The sequence below is a fragment of the Moschus berezovskii genome, chromosome 23 (genome assembly GCF_049115385.1).
Source record: "Moschus berezovskii isolate FMDL1 chromosome 23, NW_MosBer_1.0, whole genome shotgun sequence".
NCBI lineage: Eukaryota > Metazoa > Chordata > Mammalia > Artiodactyla > Moschidae > Moschus > Moschus berezovskii.
In genome coordinates, this window is record NC_142482.1 from 44,437,958 (window position 1) to 44,462,411 (window position 24,454).

At 47.5% G+C, this 24,454-nt stretch overlaps 1 protein-coding gene and 1 pseudogene across 1 annotated transcript; both read right to left on the minus strand.

Moving 5' to 3' along the window:
- Window positions 1-230: 230 nt before the first annotated feature.
- ALDH5A1 (aldehyde dehydrogenase 5 family member A1) lies at window positions 231-23,644 on the minus strand. The gene is made up of 10 exons (XM_055406578.2): window positions 23,284-23,644; window positions 16,067-16,150; window positions 15,180-15,350; window positions 13,798-13,914; window positions 11,580-11,723; window positions 8,412-8,555; window positions 6,670-6,828; window positions 4,706-4,875; window positions 2,406-2,464; window positions 231-472 (listed from the first exon to the last, which is right to left on the minus strand). Exons 1-10 carry the CDS (start codon window positions 23,608-23,610, stop codon window positions 267-269), a joined length of 1,581 nt encoding a protein of 526 aa, XP_055262553.2. The 5' UTR covers window positions 23,611-23,644; the 3' UTR covers window positions 231-266.
- LOC148774201 (putative ribosome-binding factor A, mitochondrial) lies at window positions 16,938-18,529 on the minus strand (annotated as a pseudogene).
- Window positions 23,645-24,454: the final 810 nt, after the last annotated feature.

Here is a 24,454-nt window from a genome sequence, read left to right on the forward strand (position 1 = left end):
TGGGTGGGGGGGTGGGTGGGGGCTGGCGATCCGGGGCCTCATCCTATAAACCCACTGCTGGTTCTCGGGGATCTGTGGCCACAGGCTTGTGGCATGTATTGGTCCCAAGTCAACTAAGGGGAGGTGTAGGATTTGTATCTGCTTATCAGGATTGGAAGATTTGTTTTTTAAAATTCCTAGTTCAGCTACCCTATGGGTTTATTTAAAATAATGGACGGCATGTCCCCATACATAGGTAAGCCTCCCTTTTTATTTTTTGAAGAATCCTATAAGCCTCCGAAGCACACATACTTGAGCTCCAGATACTCATCAATGCCGTACTTGGAGCCCTCTCGCCCAAGGCCGGACTGCTTCACGCCCCCGAAAGGGCACTCCACAGAGGAGATCAGTCCTTCGTTAACGCCAACCATGCCGACCTCCAGCCGCTCTGCCACCCTCCAGATCTGGGCCGGGTCTTGAGAGTAAAAATAACCTGTCGTGGGGATGAAGGACATAGATGTAGAATAGTCATTAAAGACATCGTGTCCACAGCTGAGGGTGCCATGGATGACCAGCTGCCTCGTCACGCGGGCTGGAACCTCCCTGCTTCCAAGTGGAGCTCCTAGTTGGTTCTGTGCATTCTTCATCTCACAACCTTTAGAAATCATCTTTTTGCTTCTGTTCCACTCTCACTAGCTCTCTCACCATCTCCAGCTAGGACTGTAACAACAGTGAACCCGGCTCCTATGGCCTCCTAATCAATCCACCCTGCACACATCCGTTAGGTTATCCACGTGATGTTTTTACCCAGACCTTCCAGCAACTCCTTGTTACCCATAAATAAGGTTAAGTTCCTGGTGGGTATTCGAACTCTCCCTAATGTGGTTTCGAAGAACATGTCCAGCTTTATCTTTATTATTCCAGTCACCAACCATCTCCAACAAACTCGTCCACCCAGTTCTCCTTGTCCTATTTTCACTTAACTCCCTAGGTCCCCCTCTGCCCAGAACCTCTCTCCTCCAATTTGCACCATCAGAGTCTTGCCCAGCATGGATGCCCTGGTTTGGGGGCTGGCTTCCTCCACCATCATCCCATCAAGAAGAGACGAGAGGAATACTGGGCTCAGCGTTATGGGGGCACTTGAGCACACATCTTCCTCCAAAGTTAGGCTCTCTTGAGTCAGCAGCTCAGACTCCTTGTAGCAGAATAAGGGACTCTACAGTGCAGACATCCTTTCTCTGATTGTCAGTGGTTCTTGTTGACCCAGATAAGTGCCTGTAGAGCCACAGCTGTATCTCTGTGTCTTTATATTTTTGCCAACACTTCATTCACTGCTGCTGCTGGTGCTAAGTTGCTTCAGTCGTGTCCGACTCTGTGCAACCCCATAGATGGCAACGCACGAGGCTCCGCCATCCCTGGGATTCTTCAGGCAAGAACACTGGAGTGGGTTGCCATTTCCTTCTCAAACGCATGAAAGTGAAAAGTGAAAGTGAAGTCACTCAGTCGTGTCCGACCCTTAGCGACCCCACGGGCTGCAGCCTACCAGGCTCCTCCATCCATGGGATTTTCTAGGCAAGAGTACTGGAGTGGCTTGCCATTGCCTTCTCCGACTTCATTCACTGCTGCTGCTGCTACGTCACTTCAGTCGTGTCCGACTCTGTGTGACCCCATAGACGGCATCCCACCAGGCTCCCCCGTCCCTGGGATTCTCCAGGCAAGAACACTGGAGTGGGTTGCCATTTCCTTCTCCAATGTGTGAAAGTGAAGTCGCTCAGTCGTGTCCAACCCTTAGCGACCCCATGGGCTGCAGCCTACCAGGCTCCTCCATCCGTGGGATTTTCTAGGCAAGAGTACTGGAGTGGCTTGCCATTGCCTTCTCCGACTTCATTCACTAGTGGATGCTAAAGATGGATTTGTTGAGTGTCTTCATGCACATCCAGTTTTGTCAGGGACACAGGGTACATACTGTGGCCACCTTGACCACGTCCAAACTGCAAGAACGGCAGCCACTCCGTGAGGCTCCCTCTGCCTGTGCTGTCATCCCTTCCTTTATCGCCCCAATGCTCTCAGTGAAGTCAAGCACTCTTTTGTTCGTGCTTGAACACGAAGGATGCGAGGAAAGCACTTGGAATTTCCAGGCATCGAGCCTCTGGGAACATGGGACTTAAGGGATGTGGGTGGTTCTCCCTAGAACAGTCGGCACTGCTGTTTCTCCCTCCACCATGCCCAGCTCCAACCAGGGAGCTCCCATCCCACATCCTGGCGACACGGCAAAGAACCTGGACTGGCACAAACCCGCCCTCACCCCTTGGAAAGCAATGAAACACGTGCTGCAATGAAGCGGACCTCTCAAAACCCCAGGTGACATTTAAAGGCACAGCTGGAGAAGTGACTATGATGGTCATCAAGTGAGGACAGACACCCACCTGCCAGCCCGACGTCGGCTGCGTTAGCGATCGCCACCGCCTCCTCCTCTGTGTTGAACCTGCCAAAGTCAGGGCGGGTCATCAGCAAAATCCCACAGAGGAAGGAAAACCAGCTGTTTTTCCTTCTGATCTGTTTCCCAAATAAAAGCCAGGGGTCAATCAGAGTTTTGCAAGGAGCAGAGAGGAAAACACCTTCATTCACTGCACACGCTGAGTTCAAGGCTAGGGAGCTTGGATCAACACTGGTTCATCTCTTCTAGGAGAACAGGAGACACGCAGGGAACTACAGTATATTCAGAATGTTGAATAAAATGCCTAAGGAAAGGATTACTGCTCTTGTTCCCTCTTAAGACGTGCGCCAATCATAATAACTACTTGAGAAGCAGCCGTGATGTGGGAGAAAGACAACAGCCAGGGCCTGCTGGGGCCCGGGATTCCAGTGTCGGCCCCGCCGCTTATGCTCTGAGCAGTGTGACAGTGCTGGGGCTCTGTTCCCCTCGGAAATGAGACGACTAGTACGGAAGCCCAATGCAGTCTCTTCCACCTTGATCATCTTATTTCTGAAACTAGATTTCAGAGGCCTTTTTCTGTTGCCCCAGAACTGTAACTGGGGGACAGAACATTCTATGCATCTCAGCTCCTTAAATCAGAGATCCAGCAGCAGCCAGCCCTCTGAAGGCTCGGGCAGAGCTGGCAGACCCCAGTCTGTGGAGAGGATGAGTGTGAGAGAGAGGTAGGGGACCGCAAGAGACTAGCTTGTTCCAAGGATGAGGAGCTCTTGTCTCTCCTCTGTAGAGAGCAAGCCATTCTGTCTGCCAGAGAATAAAAAGCAGGGCGTCACCACTGCCTACGTGTCCCTCGAAAATGCACTCCTCACACTGTCAGGTGGGACATCCTCGACGATTTCACCTTTTGAGTGTGAACTCCCTGGTGGCTTAGACAGTAAAGCGTCTGCCCGTAATGCAGGAGATCCAGGTTCAATCCCTGGGTTGGGACGATTCCCTGGAGAAGGAAATGGCAACCCACTCCAGTATTCTTGCCTGGAAAAGCCCATGGACAGAGGAGCCTGGTGGGCTACAGTCCATGAGGTTGCAAAGAGTTGAACACGACTGCGTGACTTCAGTATTAACATAATAACAACCACACTGATGTTAGGTGACGTTCTTTATGTCTATTACATCATTTAAACCTTACAACAGTCCTGTGAGGCAAGTTTTTTCGTTTGTTGTCATCTAGTCACTACGTCGTGTCTGACTCTTTGCAACCTTATGGACTATAGCCCATCAGGCTTCTCTGTCCACGGAATTCTCCAGGCAGGAATACTGGAGTGGGTTGCCATTTCCTACTCCAGGGATTGAACCTGAGTCTCTTACATCTTCTGCATTGGCAGGCAGATTCTTTACCACTGTTCCACCTGGGAAGCCATGAGGCAGGTACTAGTTTTTAGTCCTTTCCCCATCGAGGACCCTGGGGGGTCAGAGAAGTTAACTCATTCAAGGGGACATAGGTATAAAGTAGCAAAGGCTGCATTTCCAATCCCTGCATCCTTTTGGAAAATGTCAAGTTGATATTCTAGGTAAAAATTTTTTTACTGAAGGATGAAAGTTCTCCAAGTGGTCCATTCTCCCAATGTCAGATTAATCTATAAATTTCATTAGCAATGGAGGAGAGAGAAATACTTGGAGCAATAATGACCAAGAATTTCCCAGGACTAAACAAACACCTCAGATTTTAAATAAAGGCCTTAGGATCATGGATTGAGAAAAAGCTCACAGTATGCCACAGCTACCGTGGTAAAATTTAAGAACATCAAAGGCCATGAGTCTTGAAGAGAAAAAGATCCCTTCACAGGAACAAGAACCAGACATCAGCTTTCTCAATAACAACCCTGAAAATAAGCAGACCAAGGAGAGATATCTTGTGAAGCTAGATTTTTACGCAGGTAGATGATCATTTACTTGTGAGTATGGGATAAAAGGTCCCATACGAACACAGAGTTCATCTTCCACAGACACCCTTGAAAGAAGTCTTGAAGGATGTACTCCGTTATGAAGAAAAATGAGTTCGGCAGGAAGCAAAGTAGAGAATTTGGTACATTTTGTGGTCTAAACTGGCAATAATGAAAACCAGTTTTTAAAAAACCATGCCTTGAACTTGGCCCTTCCCCTGACACAACCCCACTCTCTGCTTTTCTCCCTCTCCCCCCAGGCCTCAAACGACACAGGAACTGGATTACTCTCCAGGCTTCCTTTTCCTTTCCTATTCTTCCTCCCGTCTTCCTACACGCTGGATGGCCTTACTTGATAACAGGTGCCACAGGCCCAAAAGTCTCTTCCTGAGAGCAGAGCATGTCTTGGGTGACGTTGCTGAGCAGGGTGGGCTCGAAGAAATTTTTCCCAATGTGATGTCGCTTCCCACCTGTCACAACGGTGGCCCCTTTGGAAATGGCATCACTCACGTGTTTCTCTACCTATGTGAGGAGAAAAGGAAGAGCCTTTGGGAAAGGGAATCCAGGATACTTGGAAAATGTTTAAACCATCAAAAACTGTAACTGGGCTTTTCTTTCTTTTTCAAATAGGCTTGAAACCATGTACCCCAGTTCCTTCTGTGTAGGAAGAACCAAATACACAGATACAGAGTCAAGAGGGCAGGTGGTGTGTACAATGCTGCCTCCTCCCCGATCACTGGAAGGACTGCAGCTGAAGCTCCAATACTTTGGCCATCTGATGCGAACAGCCGACTCACTGGAAAAGAACCTGACACTGGGAAAGGTTGATGGCAGAAGGAGAAGGGAACAACAGGGGATGCGATGGTTGGATAGCATCACCGACTCAATGGCCATGAGCTTGAGCAAACTCTGGGAGCTGGTGGAGGACAAGGAAACCTGGCGTGCTGCAGTCCATGGGGTCACACAGAGTCAGACATGACTTAGCGACTGAACAACAGCAACCCTGCTCTGTGGGTTTCTGGCTATTGGTCTTCCTGTTTGCTGAATGGCCTAATACACATACACTCGTGTCTTTCCAGGCCTGATGCTCAGCTGCCTTTCTGGATTTGCTCTCCTTGCCTTCCTGGGTTAGTTCCAGGCTCTTGGATCCCAGGCTGTTCTTGTCCCTGGACTTCTCTTTTACTTTGTTCTAATATTTTCGCCTTGCTAAGCTAAGTCACTTCAGTCGTGTCCGACTCTGTGTGACCCCACAGACGGAAGCCCACCAGGCTCCCCCGTCTCTGGGATTCTCCAGGCAAGAACACTGGAGTGGGTTGCCATTTCTTTCTGCCATTTCGCCTTGAGTACTAGTTATTTCAAAAAAGGTGCAGTGAAGATGGTTTATATTCAGAGTGTTCTGATAACTGCAGGTCAGGTTGTTTTATCTTGCATTGGCTGGTAATGGAATTTGGACCCCAAATAACTTTCCTTCAGAGTGTTGCGTATATTTCTCTACTTCTGGTGCAACAATGAACATTATAACTCAAAAATAGTTCTCACTCCTTTATGGGTTGATTTTCCCCACTCTAGAAGCTTCTTGAATCTTCTTTGTATGTTCCTGATATTCTAAAATTTTAGCAAAATACACCTGGGTTTTCTCTTTATTCTAATTCTATATACTCGGCAATTGGCAGAGTCTTTCAATCTGAAGAATTAAGTTATTTCCCCCTAGTTCTGACAAGTTTTCCTCTAGTATTTGTTTGATAGACCTGTTTCTTCCACTTCAAGTCTTCCTAGAGCTTCTATCACTAAACTGGATACACCCCTGTGTGGGTGTGTGTGCATGTTCAGTTGTGTCTGACTCTTTGTGACTCCCATGGACTGTAGCCTGCCAGGCTCCTCTGTCCATAGGATTTTCCAGGCAAGAGTATGTACTGTCTTCTCAAAACTCTTGGAGGACAATATTAGATTCCTAGAAATGTCTGATTTTAAAAACAAAAAGCCTTTTTCCTCTCCTTTTAGGTGTTCCAAAGATGAAAGAACTTTGTATTATAAGATGATAATTCCTGAAGCAGCAGGAGAAAGAATTATCACCACTGCAAGAGAAGATTAGGGACGGCAGTAGAATGAAAGTGGCAGATTTCATGGGGACTCAGCGAAATGACAGAGCTGGAAAAGCTTATAACCCGACGATGCCACTTGATTCATACAAACAGGCAGAAATTCATTTGTTTTTCTAATTTCTCCTTGTTTCCAAAACCACCTTGCTGGGTACCTTACCAGAGTGGTTTCTGATACTGAAACCAGGACACTGAACGGATAATAAGACAAACTTACCTTTTCTACAGCTTTCGCATTAATTAACGGGCCTTGAGTAGTTCTCTCTTCAAATCCATTACCCACATGCAGGTTTGTTTTAATTGCCTCAGCAAATTTTTTCACAAAGGAGTCATGGATACCACTTTGCACCAAGAAACGGTTGGAGCAAACACAAGTCTAGACAGAAAGAAACAAACTCATGCTGACAGTTCATCAGAAGCTGCTGACCCAACCAATAAACCTAGATTGCTGCTACCTCTGAATGTAACTGTACTTCCCAGGTGGTTCCTGTCCTGGGTCCCACCTCCATACTCGAGCTTAGCCATAAAGACAAACATGCCAAGAACATGTACTTCTCCAGGCCCCTCCACAGCCACCACACCTCTGTGGTTAAACAGGTAAGCGAATATAAATAATCTGTGAGCAAAGAGCCACTAACCCAGGTTTTTTTCAAATGGCTCATATTGGAACGAGAAAACCGACACAAGAAACTAGCTCCTTGAGACGGTGATACTCAGCGACAGAGAGCAGAGCTAGAAGGAAAAGGATTCAAAGGCTAATTTATGTCCTCTAGCTTATGAACCTTTCAAGAGCTTGGCAGAATCCAACATTTTGAAAATGGACACAAGACCATTCTTTCAGCCTAAATTATTGAAAAGCCCTTTGTTTATTATATTTTCTAGTTTAGACCTAATATTTTCAAGTTATAAAATATAAACAAATTACTGGAAGTGAGATTATCCTTCATACATTTTCTTCTTGACTTTTTTCTTAATTGTATATTTTCTAGTAGAAATAGTTTGTGGGTAATTTTGTATCCTGTGCATTTTTATTGGCTTAAAGCAATATACCCCAAAGTTGTAGCTTTGTAAGTGTAACTCTGAAGGTTATACATCTTTGCATTTTATGTTTCTAAAAGGAAACATACCTATTTCAGAAACAAGCAAACTTAGTTATGTGAAAGAAGAAAAATTAATTACCAATGGTCAAAACAGGATGAAAACTATTTAATAAAGAATATTATACATTCCACCTTTTTCCTCCTACATAACTTTCAATTTTTATTCCATTTCTGGAATACAGTTAAAATCGCTTATTGATGGTACTCTAAGATGAAGTGCTTACCTTGTATGAGATAACTTGGAAGGTTCCTGCTGGATCTAATGCTCTGGGATTCCCTAGAAGGTGTGAGCGCAGGCCACCACTCTCCCTAGGATAAGCTGGTCCCATCGTGGGCCACTGTGGTGTGTGTGGCCCTCTAGTGGAGGCCTGTCCTACCCATCCTCATCTCGGGAAGAGTGAGACCCAGGCAGTAGGGTTTTGAGTTTTTCAAGGCACCATATCAACATTTTCCAACCTTCTTTTCCTTAAGACTGTGGGCTCCAGACCCTAGCTGTTCAGGCTAATTTGTATCTGAGGAGATGTTTAAACCTGTTCAGCAGAGAAAAATCCAGCAAGGGAAAACTGAAAATAACCAGATTCAAAGAGGAGATGAAAGAAGAGAACGATTTGATTAAAAGGAATTTGCTGTTTGGAAAATTTTCCTTGAAGCCAGGGAGGAAGACACCTTATTTCCCTTCATACCCTCTGAGCCTAGCAGAGTCTCAGACAAAAAGAGAGCACTCACTAAACATCCAGTGAAAAAGGACATGCACGAAGAACGAAGGAAGGAACCTAGAAGTGCCCTTTCTCCCAGGAGGTGAGGAAGGGGGCAGGATCTTTGTAAAGCACACAACCCAGATAAATGCTCCTGGACTCACCTGTCCAGAGTTCCTAAATTTGGAGGCCATGGCCCCGGCGACAGCCTGGTCCACGTTGGCACTGTCGAAGACGATGAACGGGGCATGGCCACCTAGCTCCATGGACACCCTCTTCACAGAGTTTGCTGCATGGTGCAACAGGACCTGGGAGCAGACAGAGGATGCTATGAGCTCCCAATCAACAACAGGGACCGGTGAGCCTTTGTTTCAAAAAAGTACCCTATAGAGGAGGAAGCCAGGTACACAGTGGTGTATATGGGATGACAGTTTGCATAAGAAAAGGGGAAAATTTTATATATATATATATATATATTTTCATACTTGCTTATATTTGATAAACATGGAGAAGATGACAAGAAACTAAAAATAATTATGTATAAAAGCGAGGAAATCAGGAATGGGGTAAGGGTGAAACTTCTGAATATAAACATATTTATATTGCCCTGAGTTTTGAACCATGTCAGTGTATGACTTACTCAAAAAATTATAAACAGGTTTAACAATCACAGAGATAGGATAATAAAATCACCCAGAACCCCATAACCCATAGTTTACCACTGATAAAATCTTATGGTAATCCATCCAGAATTTGGCTATACACACAGATATAAAAACTTTTTTTTCTTAAAAAAAAAAAAAAACATTGTATTTTATATTAAGGTATAGCCGATTAATAATGTGATAGTTTCGGGTGGACAGCAAAAGGACTCAGCCATACACATAGATGTATCCATTCTCCCCCAAACTCCCCTCCCATCCAAGCTGCCACATAACATTGAGCAGAGTTCCCTGTGCTAGACAGTAGGACCTTGCTGGTTATCCATTTTGAATATAGCAGTATGTACATGTCCATCCCAAAGTCCCTAACTGTCCCTTTCCCTAAGTCTGTGAGTCTGTTTCTATTTTGTAAATAAGTTCATTTATATCATTTCTTTTTAGATTCCTCATCTAAGGGATGTCATACAATGTTTGTTGCTCTGACTTCACTCAGTATGACAGTCTCTTAAGTCCATCCATGTTGCTGCAAATAGCATGATTTCATTCATTTTAGTGACTGAGTTATGTTCCATTGTATATATGTACCACATCTTCTTTATCCATTTATTTGTTGATGGACATTTAGGTTACTTCTATGCTTTGCCTCTGTAAATAGTTCTACTATGAACATATGGGTGTGTTTATCTTTTCAAATTATAGTTTGGTCTGGATATATGCCCAGGAGTGGCACTGCCAGATCATATGGCAACTCTATTTTTTAGTGTTTTAAGGGACCTCCATACTGTTTTCCATAGTGGCTGTACCAATTTACATTCCCACCAACAGTGTAGGAAGATTTCCCTTTTCTCCATACCTTCTCCAGCAATTATTGTTTATAGACTTTTTAATGATGAATATTCTAACTGGTGTGAGTAAACCTATTTCTTTATTGGACTCAAGATAGCTATTTTCTTTAGAACTTTTAAGAAATGCTCTTTGCCAGGCCATTGGTTTTCCCAACTCGGCTTGCTCTTGGGTCGCTTGCCTCCACCTGTGTCCTCTGACTGAGTCTTCTTCCCACTCAGCACCCACGATGAGAGCTTGAACCCGACTCCGACTGCATGGTTCCTGCTGCCTACAATCCTGCTACGTCCTAAGGAGTCCTTTCTGCTCCCATTCCCCCTGCTGACCTTCTCGGGACTTCAGCTTCCAAAACTGAGCATGACTGCCCAGCTTACCTTTCTATGAGACACTCTGCCTCATAGCTGGTCATTGGCCAGCCTATGAATCTGTTTTCCTCAGGTCAAATGACCATTCATGGCTGAATGCTCTGTGGGGAGCAGACCAGGTACTCTGTCCCCTCCACAGGCCCTGGGAGGAGCGGTTGCCCTGGAAGGGGTAAGGACAGGGCCGCATCTCCAGAAGAGGCTGACTGACGGGGGTTTGGTTAGAGGCAAGATTCTATGTGCCAGGATCCAGAGCTGAGCCACTGATTCTCTGCAAAGATCAGCTCAGAAGAGGCTATTGGTATGGAGAATGGCTACTTATCAGTGATTCCTATCACTCTTCCCTTTAAACCACTTGAAGTGAAGCACTGTCCCGTGTAAATAACTTAAAAGGACAGTTGGACTTGAACATGGTCGACATTTTCCTGGGGGGTCTGTCCGTTGGGGACAGTTTGCTGAGCAAAGTAAGGTTAAGCAGTGAGTGGCTGGCCTCTGCCGAGCGTCTGGGTACTTTTTTGGCTTCAGTGGAAAGGTTTACAACCCTTCTTCTCCCAGGCTTCTTTCTTTTTCTCTAACGACTTTGAAACCCTCTGAGAATAAGTTTGCTCTGCAAGATCCCTGGATCAGGGTGGTAGCACTTTATGGATCTAAAAAGTCACGCTTCTGAAATGAATGAGTGGCAGGCTTCCCAAATATGAGTCTGTGGCATGACAAACGTGGTTACGGCTGGGAGTTACTAAAATTGGTTTATTTTCTCCTGCTTCTCATGGTGTCCAAAAAATGGCCAGTTTCACCAAAACTTTCAGATTAGATTTTCATTATTTTAATCTGATATATTTAGGTACTTCTCTAATATGAGCATATGCATGTATGTATATAAATACTAGCAGGAAAAATGTGTACTATCTGGAGAAAAACACCATAACTAAGAACTTTTGTTCTACTCTGCCTTTTGCCTGTTTTAAACATTTAAAAGGATAAATAAAAATGCACTCATGGGCACACAAATGAGGTTTTGGGGAAAGAACGTTTCACCATATAAGGGAGAAGAAAACTAGAAAAAAAAAAGAGCTTTCTGTTTCTGTAAGTACCTTTATACTAAGCACAATTTTTGTTCTAAGGCATCCATTTCTTTAATTCTAGATTATGAAAGAAACACACATTTGAGTGTTATGGGAATATGGTGGACAATTTTCAGCTACTTCACATGTAACAAATAATGGGAACCTTGTCTACCCTTAAACCTTCAGTTTTGTCAAACAGGAACCTAGATCATGTCACAACGAGGAACACCATCCAAATATTTCTGGAAGATGATCGGACATTACGATACGGGACAGAGCTTCTAATACTCTGCTGGAAACCTTCCTCCAAATGGTGACCGAGATGAAGTAGTATTTTTGATACTGTATAAAGAGAAGTTATTAGAATGACACTTGTTTCCTTTGAGACTTAAGTCACGTACCTTTCCAGTGGCTGTCGAACCAGTAAAGGAAATTTTAGACACGAGAGGATCTGTACAAAGTGCTTCCCCTACTTCCTTGGCCTTCTTTTGAGAGCAGGGAATCACGTTGTACACACCTGGGGGAATTCCAGCCTGGTTTGCAAGCTATAAAGAGAAACAGCAAACATGTGGCAGCAAATGATCAAACTGGAAAAACAGAAAAGAGAAATAAATGTTTTAACCCAGAAAGTAATGGCAAAAAAAAAAAAAAACCACACAACAAACATAGGCTGACTTTGGGGGCAGAATATATTTAGAACTGAAATAAGATTCTTACTAGTGCTAATGTGGTATTAAGGCTTCCCTGGTGGCTCAGATAGTAAAGAGTCTGCCTGCAATGCAGGAGACCCAGATTTGATCCCTGGGTCAGGAAGATCTCCTAGAGAAGGAAATGGCAATGCACTCCAGTTTTCTTGCTGAGAAAATCACATGGACAGAGGAGCCTGGTGGGCAGCACCCCATGGGGTTGCAGAGAGTCAGACATGACTGAGTGACAATGTGGTATGAATGTATTGCAAGTTTCCACGTGAATTTTAAGCAGTATTTTATCATGTGCATGTGGGTGTACACACATACAAGTATATTTCCCAGCCCTGCCACTAATAAGGCCTAGAAACAATGACCAGCCAGTAGCAATGACCATCCCTGGTGCCCTAAATGTAATCTTAAAATATCATTTCCTACCAGAGGAAATAAAGGCTTTCTGCAGAAATGGTTAATCCCAGGTCTGGGACAAGAAGTATATATGATAAGTCTAAAATATCTTGTCAAACTAGATAGCAAAGAAGGTCTCAAAAACTATTAGAGTTATGTTAAAAGATAAAAGAGCCAACTCTAAGAGGCTGCCATTGGCCAAAAGTGGGAGCAGTGTAAGCTTCATCAAGGATAATAACCACAAGAAAGTGGAACTCATCAAATACCAACACATTAAAATCTATTAGCACATAATGCTCCTTAAAAAACAAACTAATTGGGAACCTTTGGCAGATGACAGGAATAGATTCATTTATTTGAAAAACTGGTAAATAAAAAGAATCAAATATACTGCCTTTCCTCTGTGAATTCACCGCCGGGTAACCACAGAGTTGACGGGAAGCTTTGATTTATAGAAGTGGTCTGGTGAATAAATGAAAGAAAAAGGAAAGAATTAAAATATTACCATTTGGGCGACTCCTAATGAATTACCAGACTGAGCAGCATCATACAGCAATGGCTGCAGACGTGAAAACAGAGACATCCAGACCTTATTCTCCTGACAAAAGGACACAAGATGGGATCGAACCCGAGTCTGATGAAGTGTCTGGATACAGCTGCCAGTTTGGAAAGTGCAGTCAACAGAGGAACATGGTCCCTGATGTGCTGTCTGCAAAGCCCGGTTGATGGGGAGCTCTACCGGTCAGATGTCCAGTTTCCTCAAAAGACAGACTGTAAGGGAAGGAAAAGGATGGAGGGGAATCTGCCCAACAGAATGAACTCATCAGATGTTCTAAATTTTAACAAGTGGAGGCCACTGCAGGAACTCTGGATCGATCCTACTCTGCGTGACATGGGAAGCCATTAGAGGGTTTTAAACAGAAGAACAAGATTTGACTGAACGCAGATTGAGCTGGAGAAGGGAGTGGTTAATAAGAGGTGCCCTCAAAGTGAGAAATGGCCACCTTTTAGTCACATTAGTATGACTTAATAAAAATGATGGCTAGATATCATTGTTAGGGTAGCCTAAACAACAGCCTACAGATGTCAGAAAATTCATTATTTTTTTCTAAAAAGAGGAACATCTGAGTTAAAATAATGACTAGTGAATTAAAGCACAGCACATGCTAAAGCTGAAACTCCAATACTTTGGCCACCTCATGCGAAGCGTTGACTCACTGGAAAAGACTCTGATGCTGGGAGGGATTGGGGGCGGGAGGAGAAGGGGACGACAGAGAATGAGATGGCTGGATGGCATTACCGACTTGATGCACATGAGTTTGAGTGAACTCTGGGGGTTGGTGATGGACAGGGAGGCCTGGCGTGCTGCGATTCATGGGGTCGCGAAGAGTCGGACACGACTGAGCGACTGAACTGAACTGAACCATCAAACAGGAGATGCAGGCAAAGAAGGAGGCTTGGACAGTGCTTCCTCCTGTCCTAGATAGATAACATCCTCTTTTGGACCCAGTGCATAGAGGCTCACCTCAGCCAAGGCCAGGGCGGAGAAGGGCGTGTCCTCGGCAGGTTTCACCACCACGGTGCAGCCAGCTGCCAGGGCGGCCCCCACCTTCCGTGTGATCATGGCGCTGGGGAAATTCCACTGGATCAGAAGAGAGAGGAGGTGAGTGAGAGCAAGGGCGGCCCCCGGGTACAAAGGCAGGCGGGTCAAGACACCAGCCCGCAAGTTCTGCACACCTGCCTGGCAGAGGTGTTCTTACACACGGGAGCGCAGAACACCTGGCACCTGCTGGCTCCAGGGACTGTGGAGACAGGCTCATGGAGACAGAAACACCTTTAGAGTTTAAAACACTATAAAATTATCTACACTGGGTGAAAGCCAACTTTCCTTGTAAACGGCTGGGTAGTAAATAGCTCAGGTTTTGTGGGATGTCCAGTTTCTATCACAGCTAGACAACATGTATACACATGGGAGTGGCTCTGTCCCAGTAAAACTTTATTTACAAACATAGGCCTGATGGCTGTAGTTTGGTGACCCTTTGGGGAAAAATATTAGCAAAAGTGTTTTTGAAAATGGTATATTACTTCCCTCTCTAGATATTCATAGATAGCTCTCTGTAGATATTTATAGTGATAATATTTTATTTCAACAAAAACTTGTGCTTATTCTGACTTAGGTACTGTTGTATGCACTTTTAAACTATTAAATCCTCATCACAACCCAGTGAGGTTGGTATTTTTTCTCATTTGCAGGTTTGGAGACAGTGAGAAAGAGCAGTTAAGAAACTTGCTCAGGGTCACACAGCTAGTGGAGACTGAGTTCTGGGTCAAGCCTAGTCAGTCTAAACAGCGAGGGGAATGTTTCTCTGTGACTGTGGTGAGCAGGGAAGGACGAGCAGTCTTGAGACCAGCTGGCAGACGCCGTAGAGAAGTTAATAATGGCATCTAGCAGAAGGTGGACCCAAGAGAAGCAATTCATGTAGAGAAAGCCTACCAGGCTCCTCCGTCCATGGGATTTTCCAGGCAAGAATACTGGAGTGGGTTGCATTTCCTTCTCCAGGGGATCTTCCCGACCCAAGGATTGAACCCTGGTCTCCTGCGTTCCAGGCAGATGCTTTACCCTCTGAGCCACCATGGAAGACCAGACTAGAAAATGCCAAGAAGCCTTTAATGCCAAGTCAGAGAAGCCCCCAGGGTCCTCCTATGGGTCATCCCCCTCCTGCAGGCCTTAGAAAACGCTGGCCAGCACCACACCTCTCATTATCACAGAGGACCAGGAAACATGCCTCCGCCTCCAGCAGTGGTATCAGGAGGCCAGGAACAGGTGCCAGAGATAACAGGATGAGCACACCTGCTCCAGCCGCATTCAGCCTCCTCCCCCAGGATCTCGTTGATCCTGCCACATACCGGGGTGATGATCGCAGCCACACCAACGGGCTGCTTGAGGACGAGAGCCCGCCTTTCTTTTGCTGGGGTGGAGATAATGTCTCCGTAAACACGGCGGGCTTCCTCTGAAAACCACTCCAGGAAGTTGGCAGAATAGAGAATTTCTCCCTGTGCCTCCTTCATTGGCTTTCCCTAAATTAAATCAGAAGAGGACACACTCATTACCTTCTAATAACAAAAGCGCGAGTCTGTTTCTCAACTCTTCAAAGCTGCAAGCAGAGTACAAGAGTCTCCCATTACAAAACCCACTGGGTGGTGGAGAAATTTCTAGCCTCAGTGTGAGTCTCAGAAAGCAGAATCACAAATGGTGATGGAAGGAAGCCTGTCAGGTCACCCTGAGCCACAGTCATCATTTGCCCCCTCAACAGGTTTACAATCAGGAGGAGGCACCTAGAACGGCCTCTTCAAATTTTTTTCCTTCTGATATTTTCTAAATGTTGTGAACAGTGGAAAGTAATTTATCAGAGTGACCAGAAAGCTGGTACCTTTGCAAATGTACAAAAACAACATAAAAAATCTTAGCAGTCATGTGGGCAAAAAAACCTAGAATGGTGGAAAAGCAGTATTCACATAGTTCCACTCAAAATCGATTTCTTGCATATTATTAAAGAGTAAGTTACAACATAGAAATTTTGATTTAGCAAATATGTGTGCCTGATTTAATGAGAAAAATCTGCGCCCAAAATAATAACTGATGTCAGATCATGAGGTAAAGAATTCACATTTTCTTTAGCTACCTTTCTTTAGCTACCTAACCACTAAAGTTAGAAGCTCCTCCAAGCTTTCTTCTAAGAACTCTTGGGCAGTTTCTTCAAGTACTAAGTTAAGTACTAAGTTAGTGAACTTACACTTTCAGCTGTAATTATCTTGGCAAGGTCATCCTTATTTTGTATCATTAAGTCATACCACTTGCGAAGTAAAGAACTCCTCTCCTGAAAAAGAAATACAAAATAGTAAAATACCAAGTGTAAGAGAGACTATTAAATAGTCTTCAGTTTCCTAAAATATTTGCTGTGCAGTCTCATTCTTGGGGAAACATATATTGACCTGTTTTTTAAGATTGAGGTATAACTGACACCCAACATTGTATTTGTTCCAGGGGTACAGACCTCTCTTTGGTGAGTAATATCAAAGATACCATTTTGGGTGTGCTGAGTGATAAATTATAAAAGCGAAAAAAAGTTTTGTGGAACGACTGTTACTGGTCACTGTGCTGAACAGTGAATTTCACCACACAAAGGTATAGTTCCTTACTTTTTGCAGTAAAATACACGGAACACAACATTTACCATCAGTCATTTTTCAGTACGCCGTTCAGTGGTATTAAGTACAACACTTTCACACGGTCTTGCAGCCATCACCACCGTCCATCACACCACCTTTTCATCTCGCAAAACTGAGAGTCTGGACCTGTCTCTCCATTCCTCCCAGCCTTGACAACCACCATTCTATTAATACTTTCTGTCTCTATGAATCTAACTACCCTAGGAACCTGGGATAGGTAGACTCATACAGCCTCTGTCCTTTTGTGACTGGCTTATTTCACAGTGTCCTCAAGAATAGTTCTTTATTCTTTTATTTTTTTCACTAAGGTTTTTATACCCTTCCCGCAGGCCTTACCACCCCTCCTGCAACACAGCACGAAGGGCGCAGACGACACCTGCAGCTGCAGGAGGGCGCCCGGTGGCACCAGCAGTGCGCATGCGCCCGGAGCCGGGTCACGACCCACTCCCTTCTGATCCTTCTGATCCATCTCAGTTCCTGCTCTGCTTCTTGGAGCCCCACTCGTATGCCAGGGCGGGCTCCTCAGGAGGCCCCCTCGGTCGTCACTCCCCGCCCTGCAGGTAGTTCTTGGGAGAGAGGTCATCGTCCACACGGGGTCTGGCCTTCCTCTTCCTCGTCTGCTTCCTGAGCTCAGCCGTGTGCTCTGGCCACACGGGGCCCACGGTCCCGTGCCCCTTCTCTCGCCTCCTCTTGTACTCCAGGATCTGCTTGTTGAGTGCCCCGTGGTCAGTCCCACTCAGATTCGAGTGTGCCGCAGGGCCCTGGCTATCACTTGGTGAAGCAGTGTCCAGGGCCTCGGGGTCGCTGAAATCACTTTGCACAAAGTCTTCTTTGTCATCCCGGGGTCCAAAATCAGCAATTGCCAGTAGCCGCTCAATCTCCATCATAGCTGCGTATTTTTTGTCCTGAACAAACACTGTGGGCGGCACGTTCCTCGGGGTCTGCTGGGACACCAGAAGGGTGCTCCGCGTTCAGGTCGCACAGCTCCTGGCTCACTTCGGGAGTGCAAAGCAAGCCTGTGAGCACTTTGTAGAGGAGGCCGCTCAGTGCCTTCAGGCGCCCCCGGTCTTCCTTTCGGGTTCTGGAGGTGCTCTTCATCAAGCACTCCAACCCAGATGGCTTGTGGGTCAAGTGAGAGCCCAAGGAAGGACCTTCATACCCAAACTTCCTCCATATGTAATACAATGTAAATGCTACGAAAACAGCTGCCAGCAAGGCAAGTTCAAGTTTTGTTTTTTTAGAACTTCGTGGAATTTTTGCAGAACATTTTCAGTCCAAGGTTGGTTGAATCCGAGGATTTGGAACCTCAGACCCACGGTGGAATGTAAACATCACTTTGCTTTAAAAGTTCACTTTGCTTTTAGCAGACTTAAAACCATCACAACTGTATAAAAGTACAGAAAAAAGGCTGGGTGAAAAAACCGCAAACGGTGAAGGTGACGGGTGGGCTTTCACAAGCGGAGACCGCGCTTACAGACTTGGCTGCAGGCTCGGGCGCCAGGCTAACGCCCAGGTGAAGCCCCCACCCTTTGCAGGACCCCAACTTGGGAATATTACTTGGTTTTTGAAGCAAATTTATTGAGCAGGTTCTGGCCACAGGACACAGGCGAGCTATGCAGACCTCAGGAATCGCTCAGGGGCCCCGAGTGGAGCCCCCCACCCCCAGACCCCTGAGAGCGGCCCTCATCTTTGCTCAGTGACTGCCGACAAATGGCCAGGTCTTTATTTTAATGACTCCCTGGCAAGTTGTCCCATAGACTGGGGTGGAGGGTGTGGGGTCTGTGACGCTTAGGAAAGGGTTTTGCACACTTCAGAAGAGAGGCCAGGCACAACCTGTGGATGTACTTATGCCACCGAACTGTACACTTCCAAAGAGCTAAAATGGTAAATTTTACATTATCTGCATTTTACCACAATTTAAAAAAAATTCAAAGATAAAAGGATGAATGAATAAACTGGATTAAGTATATTGTGGAAGAAATGATTTCTTAAATTTTTTTTTAAAAAAGGAATTCATTTATATACTAAAAGAGCCCAGAGAACCCCGGTCAAGCAGACACACAGAGGTGCCCTGAAAGAAGGCATCCCCTGAGTTCAGGCTTCCTGCAACTAAACAGGCGTACATGAAGCAAAGGAGACTCTGTGGTTTATTCCTACCTGCCTGAGAGGTTGCCCATAGCAACGAGCAAACCTGGTCTGTCATTCTGTCATTCTAATCCATTTAGTAGGTATAAGATTTAAATTATTTTCTCATACCACTCGGGAGCCGAGAGCCTGAGACTGTGGAGATACCACCAACTGTCTTTCTCTGGGTTCTTTCCCCTCCCTATTTTGGATAAGCTAACACGCTTTGTTATCTTAGCTCTCAAGGGTGTTGTTGAATCTTCTGAATCTCAAACCCCCAGAGAAGAGGCATCGACAGCTCTTGAAACAGTATTACTACAGTCATTTCACCCTCTCCGTAGAGTGGTGGTGGTGCAGTTGTTAAGTCTAGACCGACCCTTGTGACACCATGGCCTGTAGCCTGCCAGGCTCCTCTGTCTGTGGAATTCTCCAGGCTGCAATACTGGAGTGGGTTGTCATGCCCTTCTCTGGGGGATCTTCCCAATCCAGGGGTTGAACCCAGGTCTCCCTCATTGCAGGCAGATTCTTTACCAACTGAGCAATGATGGAAGCTCCAGGGAGGCCTCTAGAAGGTGGAAAAGCCCATGAAACCCCCAGAACTTTCCCAGGGAATGCAGCCCAGCAAACCCCTCTTGGACTTCGGACCTCCAGGACAGTAAGAATGAGTTTGCGTTCTTGCGTCGTGTTAAATCCCTCAGTCTGGGGATGATTCGTCCCAGCAGCCAGAGGAAGCTAATGGACCAGGTGAGAAGGTGGTCAGCAAATGTCAGCTCCCTTCTCTCTCTGAACCCCTCCAGGGCTTCAGAGGGTGGGGAAGGCGGTGGGGACCAGCCACAGGCGCAAAGAAGCAAGAGTGACGGCAGGCTGTGCAGGCCAACGGCTCCCTGGCAGAAGTAATATAGAAGCCACCACCCCTCAGGAACCCGGGATGTGAATGGGCCTAGAGAGGGGAGTGGAAAATAGCCGGAGGTGGCGGGACAAGAGAGCCGCCTTACAAGCTGTGTATGCGCCCCGCCATCCAGACGGCAGAGGTGGGCAGCTGACCCCACCACTTCCTTAAGTCGGTCCGAGGCCCTCTTGAGAAGGAGGGTTCCCTGAGAGGCCCCAGGGAAGACCATCTGACTGCACCTAGAATTGCTTCTGGGCCCCTGAAACAGCCCAGCAGGGCAGCTTGAGGCTGCAGGCCCTGTGGGGGGTGGGCTCCAAAGCATGCCAGAGGGCCCGGGGCTCACCTCGATGCACACGCTTCCTGCAAGCTCTGCAAGCTCGTGTCTCCCACAGCTGTCAGCACTCCTGTGCGATATCTCTCTAGTTCAGGCCCCTGTCTCAACATCCCCCTTACACCCTCACTTCACGTCTAACAGACTCAGTGGGGCCAAAACTGAGCTCCAGTTTCTTGCCCCATGCCTCTCACCCCTTCCCCATCCCAGTGGGTGGTTTTCCCTTCTCCCTCAAGCGGCTCTGGCCAAAAGCCCTGGAGTCATCCTTCGGTCCTGTTTTTCACCTTCCTCCCCTTCTCCCTCCCTCAGTCTTGTTTTTCATCTCTCTCCCCTGTAACAATCTGTTGGGGAAACAGCTGTCTTCCACCTTTAAAACATATCCTTTATCAGAACACTCCTCACCGCCTCCAATACTAACTCCAGTTCTGGCCATCAGCATCTCCCATGTAAATCACCACCTCCTAGCGGTTCCTGGGCTTCCACCGTTGCCCCCACTACAGTCTATTCTCAGCTCTGTGGCCACAGCATCCTTTCCGAAAGCAAGTTAGATCTCTCTGAGAAACCCTGAAATGAAGCTTAGAGTAAGACCCCACTTAGTCCTTAGAATGGCTCACACCCCACTCCATCCAGCCCTCTCCTCCTAATTCTTCCCCACGTCAGTCTCCTCAGCACACGGGGCTCCTTGCTGATCTACGGCATGCTCCTGACTCGGTTTTTCCTCCAGCTGAATTCTCTCACCCTCTTTGGTCTTTGCATCTAATGTCCTCAATGAGACCTACCCTGATGTTACAGCCTGAATTCGGTTCCCCTGAATTCACATAACTCCCCAGTACCTCCGAATGTGACTGCATTTGAAGACAGGCTCTGGAAAGAAGTCATTAAGATTAAATGAGGTCATATGAGTGGATCCTAACCCAATATAACTAGGGTCTTCTCAAGAAGAGATTAGGACACTGACAAGTTCAGAGGAAGGAGCATGTGAAGATGGGGAAGATGGTTACCCACAAGCCCAGGTGAAAGGGGCCTCAGGAGAAACCAGCCCTGCCCTCATGTCTTGAGAGCAGGCTTGTAGCTTCCAGAACTCTGAGACAAGAAATTCCTATTTAAGCCACAGAGTCTGTGATACTCTGTTATGGCGGCCCTAGCAAATTAATCGGAGAAGGCAATGGCAAGCCACTCCAGTACTATTGCCTAGAAAATCCCATGGATGGAGGAGCCTGGTAGGCTGCAGTCCGTGGGGTCGCTAAGGGTCGGACACGACTGAGCGACTTCACTTTCACTTTTCACTTTCACACATTGGAGAAGGAAATGGCAACCCACTCCAGTGTTCTCGCCTGGAGAATCCCAGGGACGGGAGAGCCTGGTGGGCTTCCGTCTATGGGGTCGCACAGAGTCGGACACGACTGAAGTGACTTAGCAGCAGTAGCAGCAGCAAATTAATACCGTTGCTCACACTATTTACCTTGCATTTTGCCCCTTTTCTCTAGCCTCTGATCCTGCGAGCCTTCTCTACTTTTTCTCCCTCATAGCATCCATTACTTCTAACATACTTGTTTATTGTTGTTCGGTCACTAAGTCATGTCTGACTCTTTGTGATCCCATGGACTGCAACATGCCAGACTTCCCTGTCCTTCACCATCTCCCGGAGTTTGATCATTGGTGATATCATCCAACCATCTCATCCTCTGTCATCCCCTTCTCCTCCTGCCTCCAATCTTTCCCAGCATCAAGGTCTTTTCCAATGAGTTGGCTCTTCACATCAGGTGGCCAAAGTATTGGAGCTTCAGCATCAGTCCTTCCAAAGAATATTCAGCGTTGATTTCCTTTCGGATTGACTGATTTGATCTCCTTGCAGTCCAAGAGACTCAAGAGTCTTCTCCAACACCACAATTCAAAAGCAACAGTTGCTTGGCACTCAGCCTTCTCTATGCTCCAGCTCTCCTATCTGCACACGACTATTAGAAAAACCACTGCTTTGATTATAGGGACCTTGGTCGGCAAAGTGACTCTCTGCTTTTTGATACTGTCTAGGTTTGTCATAGCTTTTCTTCCAAGGAGCAAGCACACCTTGCGTGCACTAGGACCCAGGGGAAGGGAGCAGTGACTTGTTCAGCTATGTTATTTGTCACAGATTAAATCTCCTCCCACCCCTCACCTCCAAGTGAACTCCACCAGGGCAGGAATGTTTCTTTTGTGGAACTGCTGTATCCCCAGAACCTCCCACAGTGGGGGGCATAACAGGTGCTCAGAAAATGTCTGGTGGATGAATCAGTGTTCGATTCTCTTGGTACTTGGACCTCATTGCTGGATTGTCTTCGTTCAGACAAAGGATGCTGAAGGGCAGGGTAGAAAACGACCTCTGGGCTGACTCCCCTGTCATAAACTAAGGAGGAGGAAATCTCCCTGCCTCAACATCGCAGGCAATGTCTCCTCCTCTGACATCCCCCACCCCGCACCCCCAATTCTCTACTACCCTCTATGTCAGTTAATGGATGTATCTCCCCGTTCAGGCCCCAAACCTGGAGGGTGGTTCTGGGCTTGTCTCTTCCCTTGCACAAAGCCCCTGATTTTTTCCCCCAATTCTCTCCACTCCCCAGTTCATGACTTGGCCCGAGCACTCACTACAGCCTCCGTGTAAACCACTCTATTAGCCTCCTGCGTGGTCTTCCTGAAGTCAGGCAGGTATTTCAGATGCTCTGAAATCACTCGTGCTCTCACCTTTCCCGAAACCAACCACCCTTCCCCCGCGGTCTGGTCGCTTATAATTGCAGGTTCGTGTTCTGCTCCCCGGAAAGTGAAAGTGAAGTAGCTCAGTCGTGTCCGACTCTTTGCGACCCCCGTGCTCAGTCGTGTCCGACTCTTTGCGACCCCCGTGGACTGTAGCCTACCAGGCTCCTCCGTCCATGGGATTCTCCAGGCAAGGATACTGGAGTGGGTTGCCATTTCCTGCTCCAGGGATCTTCCCGTCCCAGGGATCGAACCCGAGTCTCCCGCATTGTGGGTAGATGCTTTACAGTCTGAGCCACCAGGGAAGCCTCTGCTTCCCTGCTGCTACTGCTGCTGCTAAGTCACTTCAGTCGTGTCCGACTCTGTGTGACCCCATAGACGGAAGCCCACCAGGCTCCCCCGACCCTGCTTCCCTGCTGCTGCTGCTGCTGCTAAGTCACTTCAGTCGTGTCCGACTCTGTGTGACCCCATAGGAGGAAGCCCACCAGGCTCCCCCTTCCCTACCCGACCCTTTATGAGGCTCGAGGGCGGGGCCATGCTCCCTAATGCCCGGCACCCGGCTTGGCACAAAATCGACACTCCAAACTTCTTTGTTGTTACGAAGTCTTTCCACATGGTGTATCCTGCAGCGCTGGGGAGGGGAGAGGTGACACAGCTGGTTTCTCTAGGGTACAAAGCCCCGATCGCCCCTGGATCCGGCGCGCACTCACCTTGGCCGAGACCCCCCTCCAGCTGCAGAAAGCCTCGTAGGCAGCGCGCACGGCGGCGCGGGCCTCTGGCACCCCGCAGTCGGCCACCAAGCCCAGCTCGGCGCCGCTGGCCGGGTCGTGCACCGGGAAGGTGGCGCCTGCCGAGACCCAGAGGCCGCCCACGAAGCCGTCGGTGCGCAGCAGGGCCGAGGAGAAGCCCGCCGGGCCTCGGGAGTAGCCGCGGATCTGGGCCATCGGGCAGTCGGCACGGGGGCGGCAGGCCCAGCTGGGAGGTGCCAGGCGGAGCTGCGGAGCGGCGCAGCTCCGCAGCCGCAGGCAGGTCGCCATGGCCCTGGCGGCGGCGGCAGGAAGCTGGCCAGCGCGCGCGCGCACCCGGGACCCAGGCTGCGGCGGGGGCGCGCCGGGCGGCGGGGGCGCGGAGCAGCGCCCTGTTCCCGCGCCCTTAGCGCCGCACAGCCGCCAACTCTAGACCTTGATTGACCGAGAGCGCCAGCGGGCTTGGCTTCCTGCGCGACCTGGGAAGGATAGCGGATGGGAATGGGAAAGCTCGCTGGTAGAGGCGCCTGCGGACCCGCGTCAGCTTTGTAACTATTCTTTAGCCCCTCCGCCGCTCCCTCTCACCACCAGTCCCGCAACCAGCTTTCCCCGCCGCTGGCATTAGTGCTTGGTCCATGGATGTGCCGATGTCAGCCCCCAGTTTCCTTAGGACGTGAGCAGGATGCTTCACTGTCGTAGCTCCTGTGCATTTAGAATTTGGGGCAAGTGCTCTTGGAGGGGGTGCAGTGTGGCCCAGCGTTCTGCTGCCTGGATGCTTGTCTATTTCTGCGTTAACTGGGAGCAGGGATGCCCTTGGTATAAGCGCCTTTGGAGAGGAACAGACTTGGATCAAACTCAGAATCTCTTGTTGACAAGCCGTGTGACCTTCCACAAGTCCTTTACCCTGGGTCCGCTGCTTTGCGGGATGAAATGATAATGATAACCTGCCCCATAGGTTTGTTGTGAGAGAAGGTATAAGGCTCGGTACAGTTGATACCTTAAATTCAGCTCAGTGTTAAAATCCATGCTAGCTGACCTGGGTCAAACAACTAGTGAGATTAAAGTGTCCACTAAAAAAGATGCACAATTTGAGAGTTTCTAGTTAAGTTTTATGTGGGGCAAAATGAGGACTGCA

What these genes read in the sequence shown, in the direction of transcription:
- ALDH5A1 (XM_055406578.2), bottom strand. Translation starts at nt 23,610, where the DNA reads ATGGCGACCTGCCTGCGGCTGCGGAGCTGCGCCGCTCCGCAGCTCCGC. An exon ending in TGGCTGCGATCATCACCCCG is followed by an intron (nt 13,915 to 15,179) that starts GTATGTGGCAGG and finishes CTTCTGATCCAG; the next exon opens with TGGAATTTCCCCAGCGCCAT. An exon ending in GTTCGACAGCCACTGGAAAG is followed by an intron (nt 8,556 to 11,579) that starts GTACGTGACTTA and finishes GTCTGCTCCCAG; the next exon opens with GTCCTGTTGCACCATGCAGC.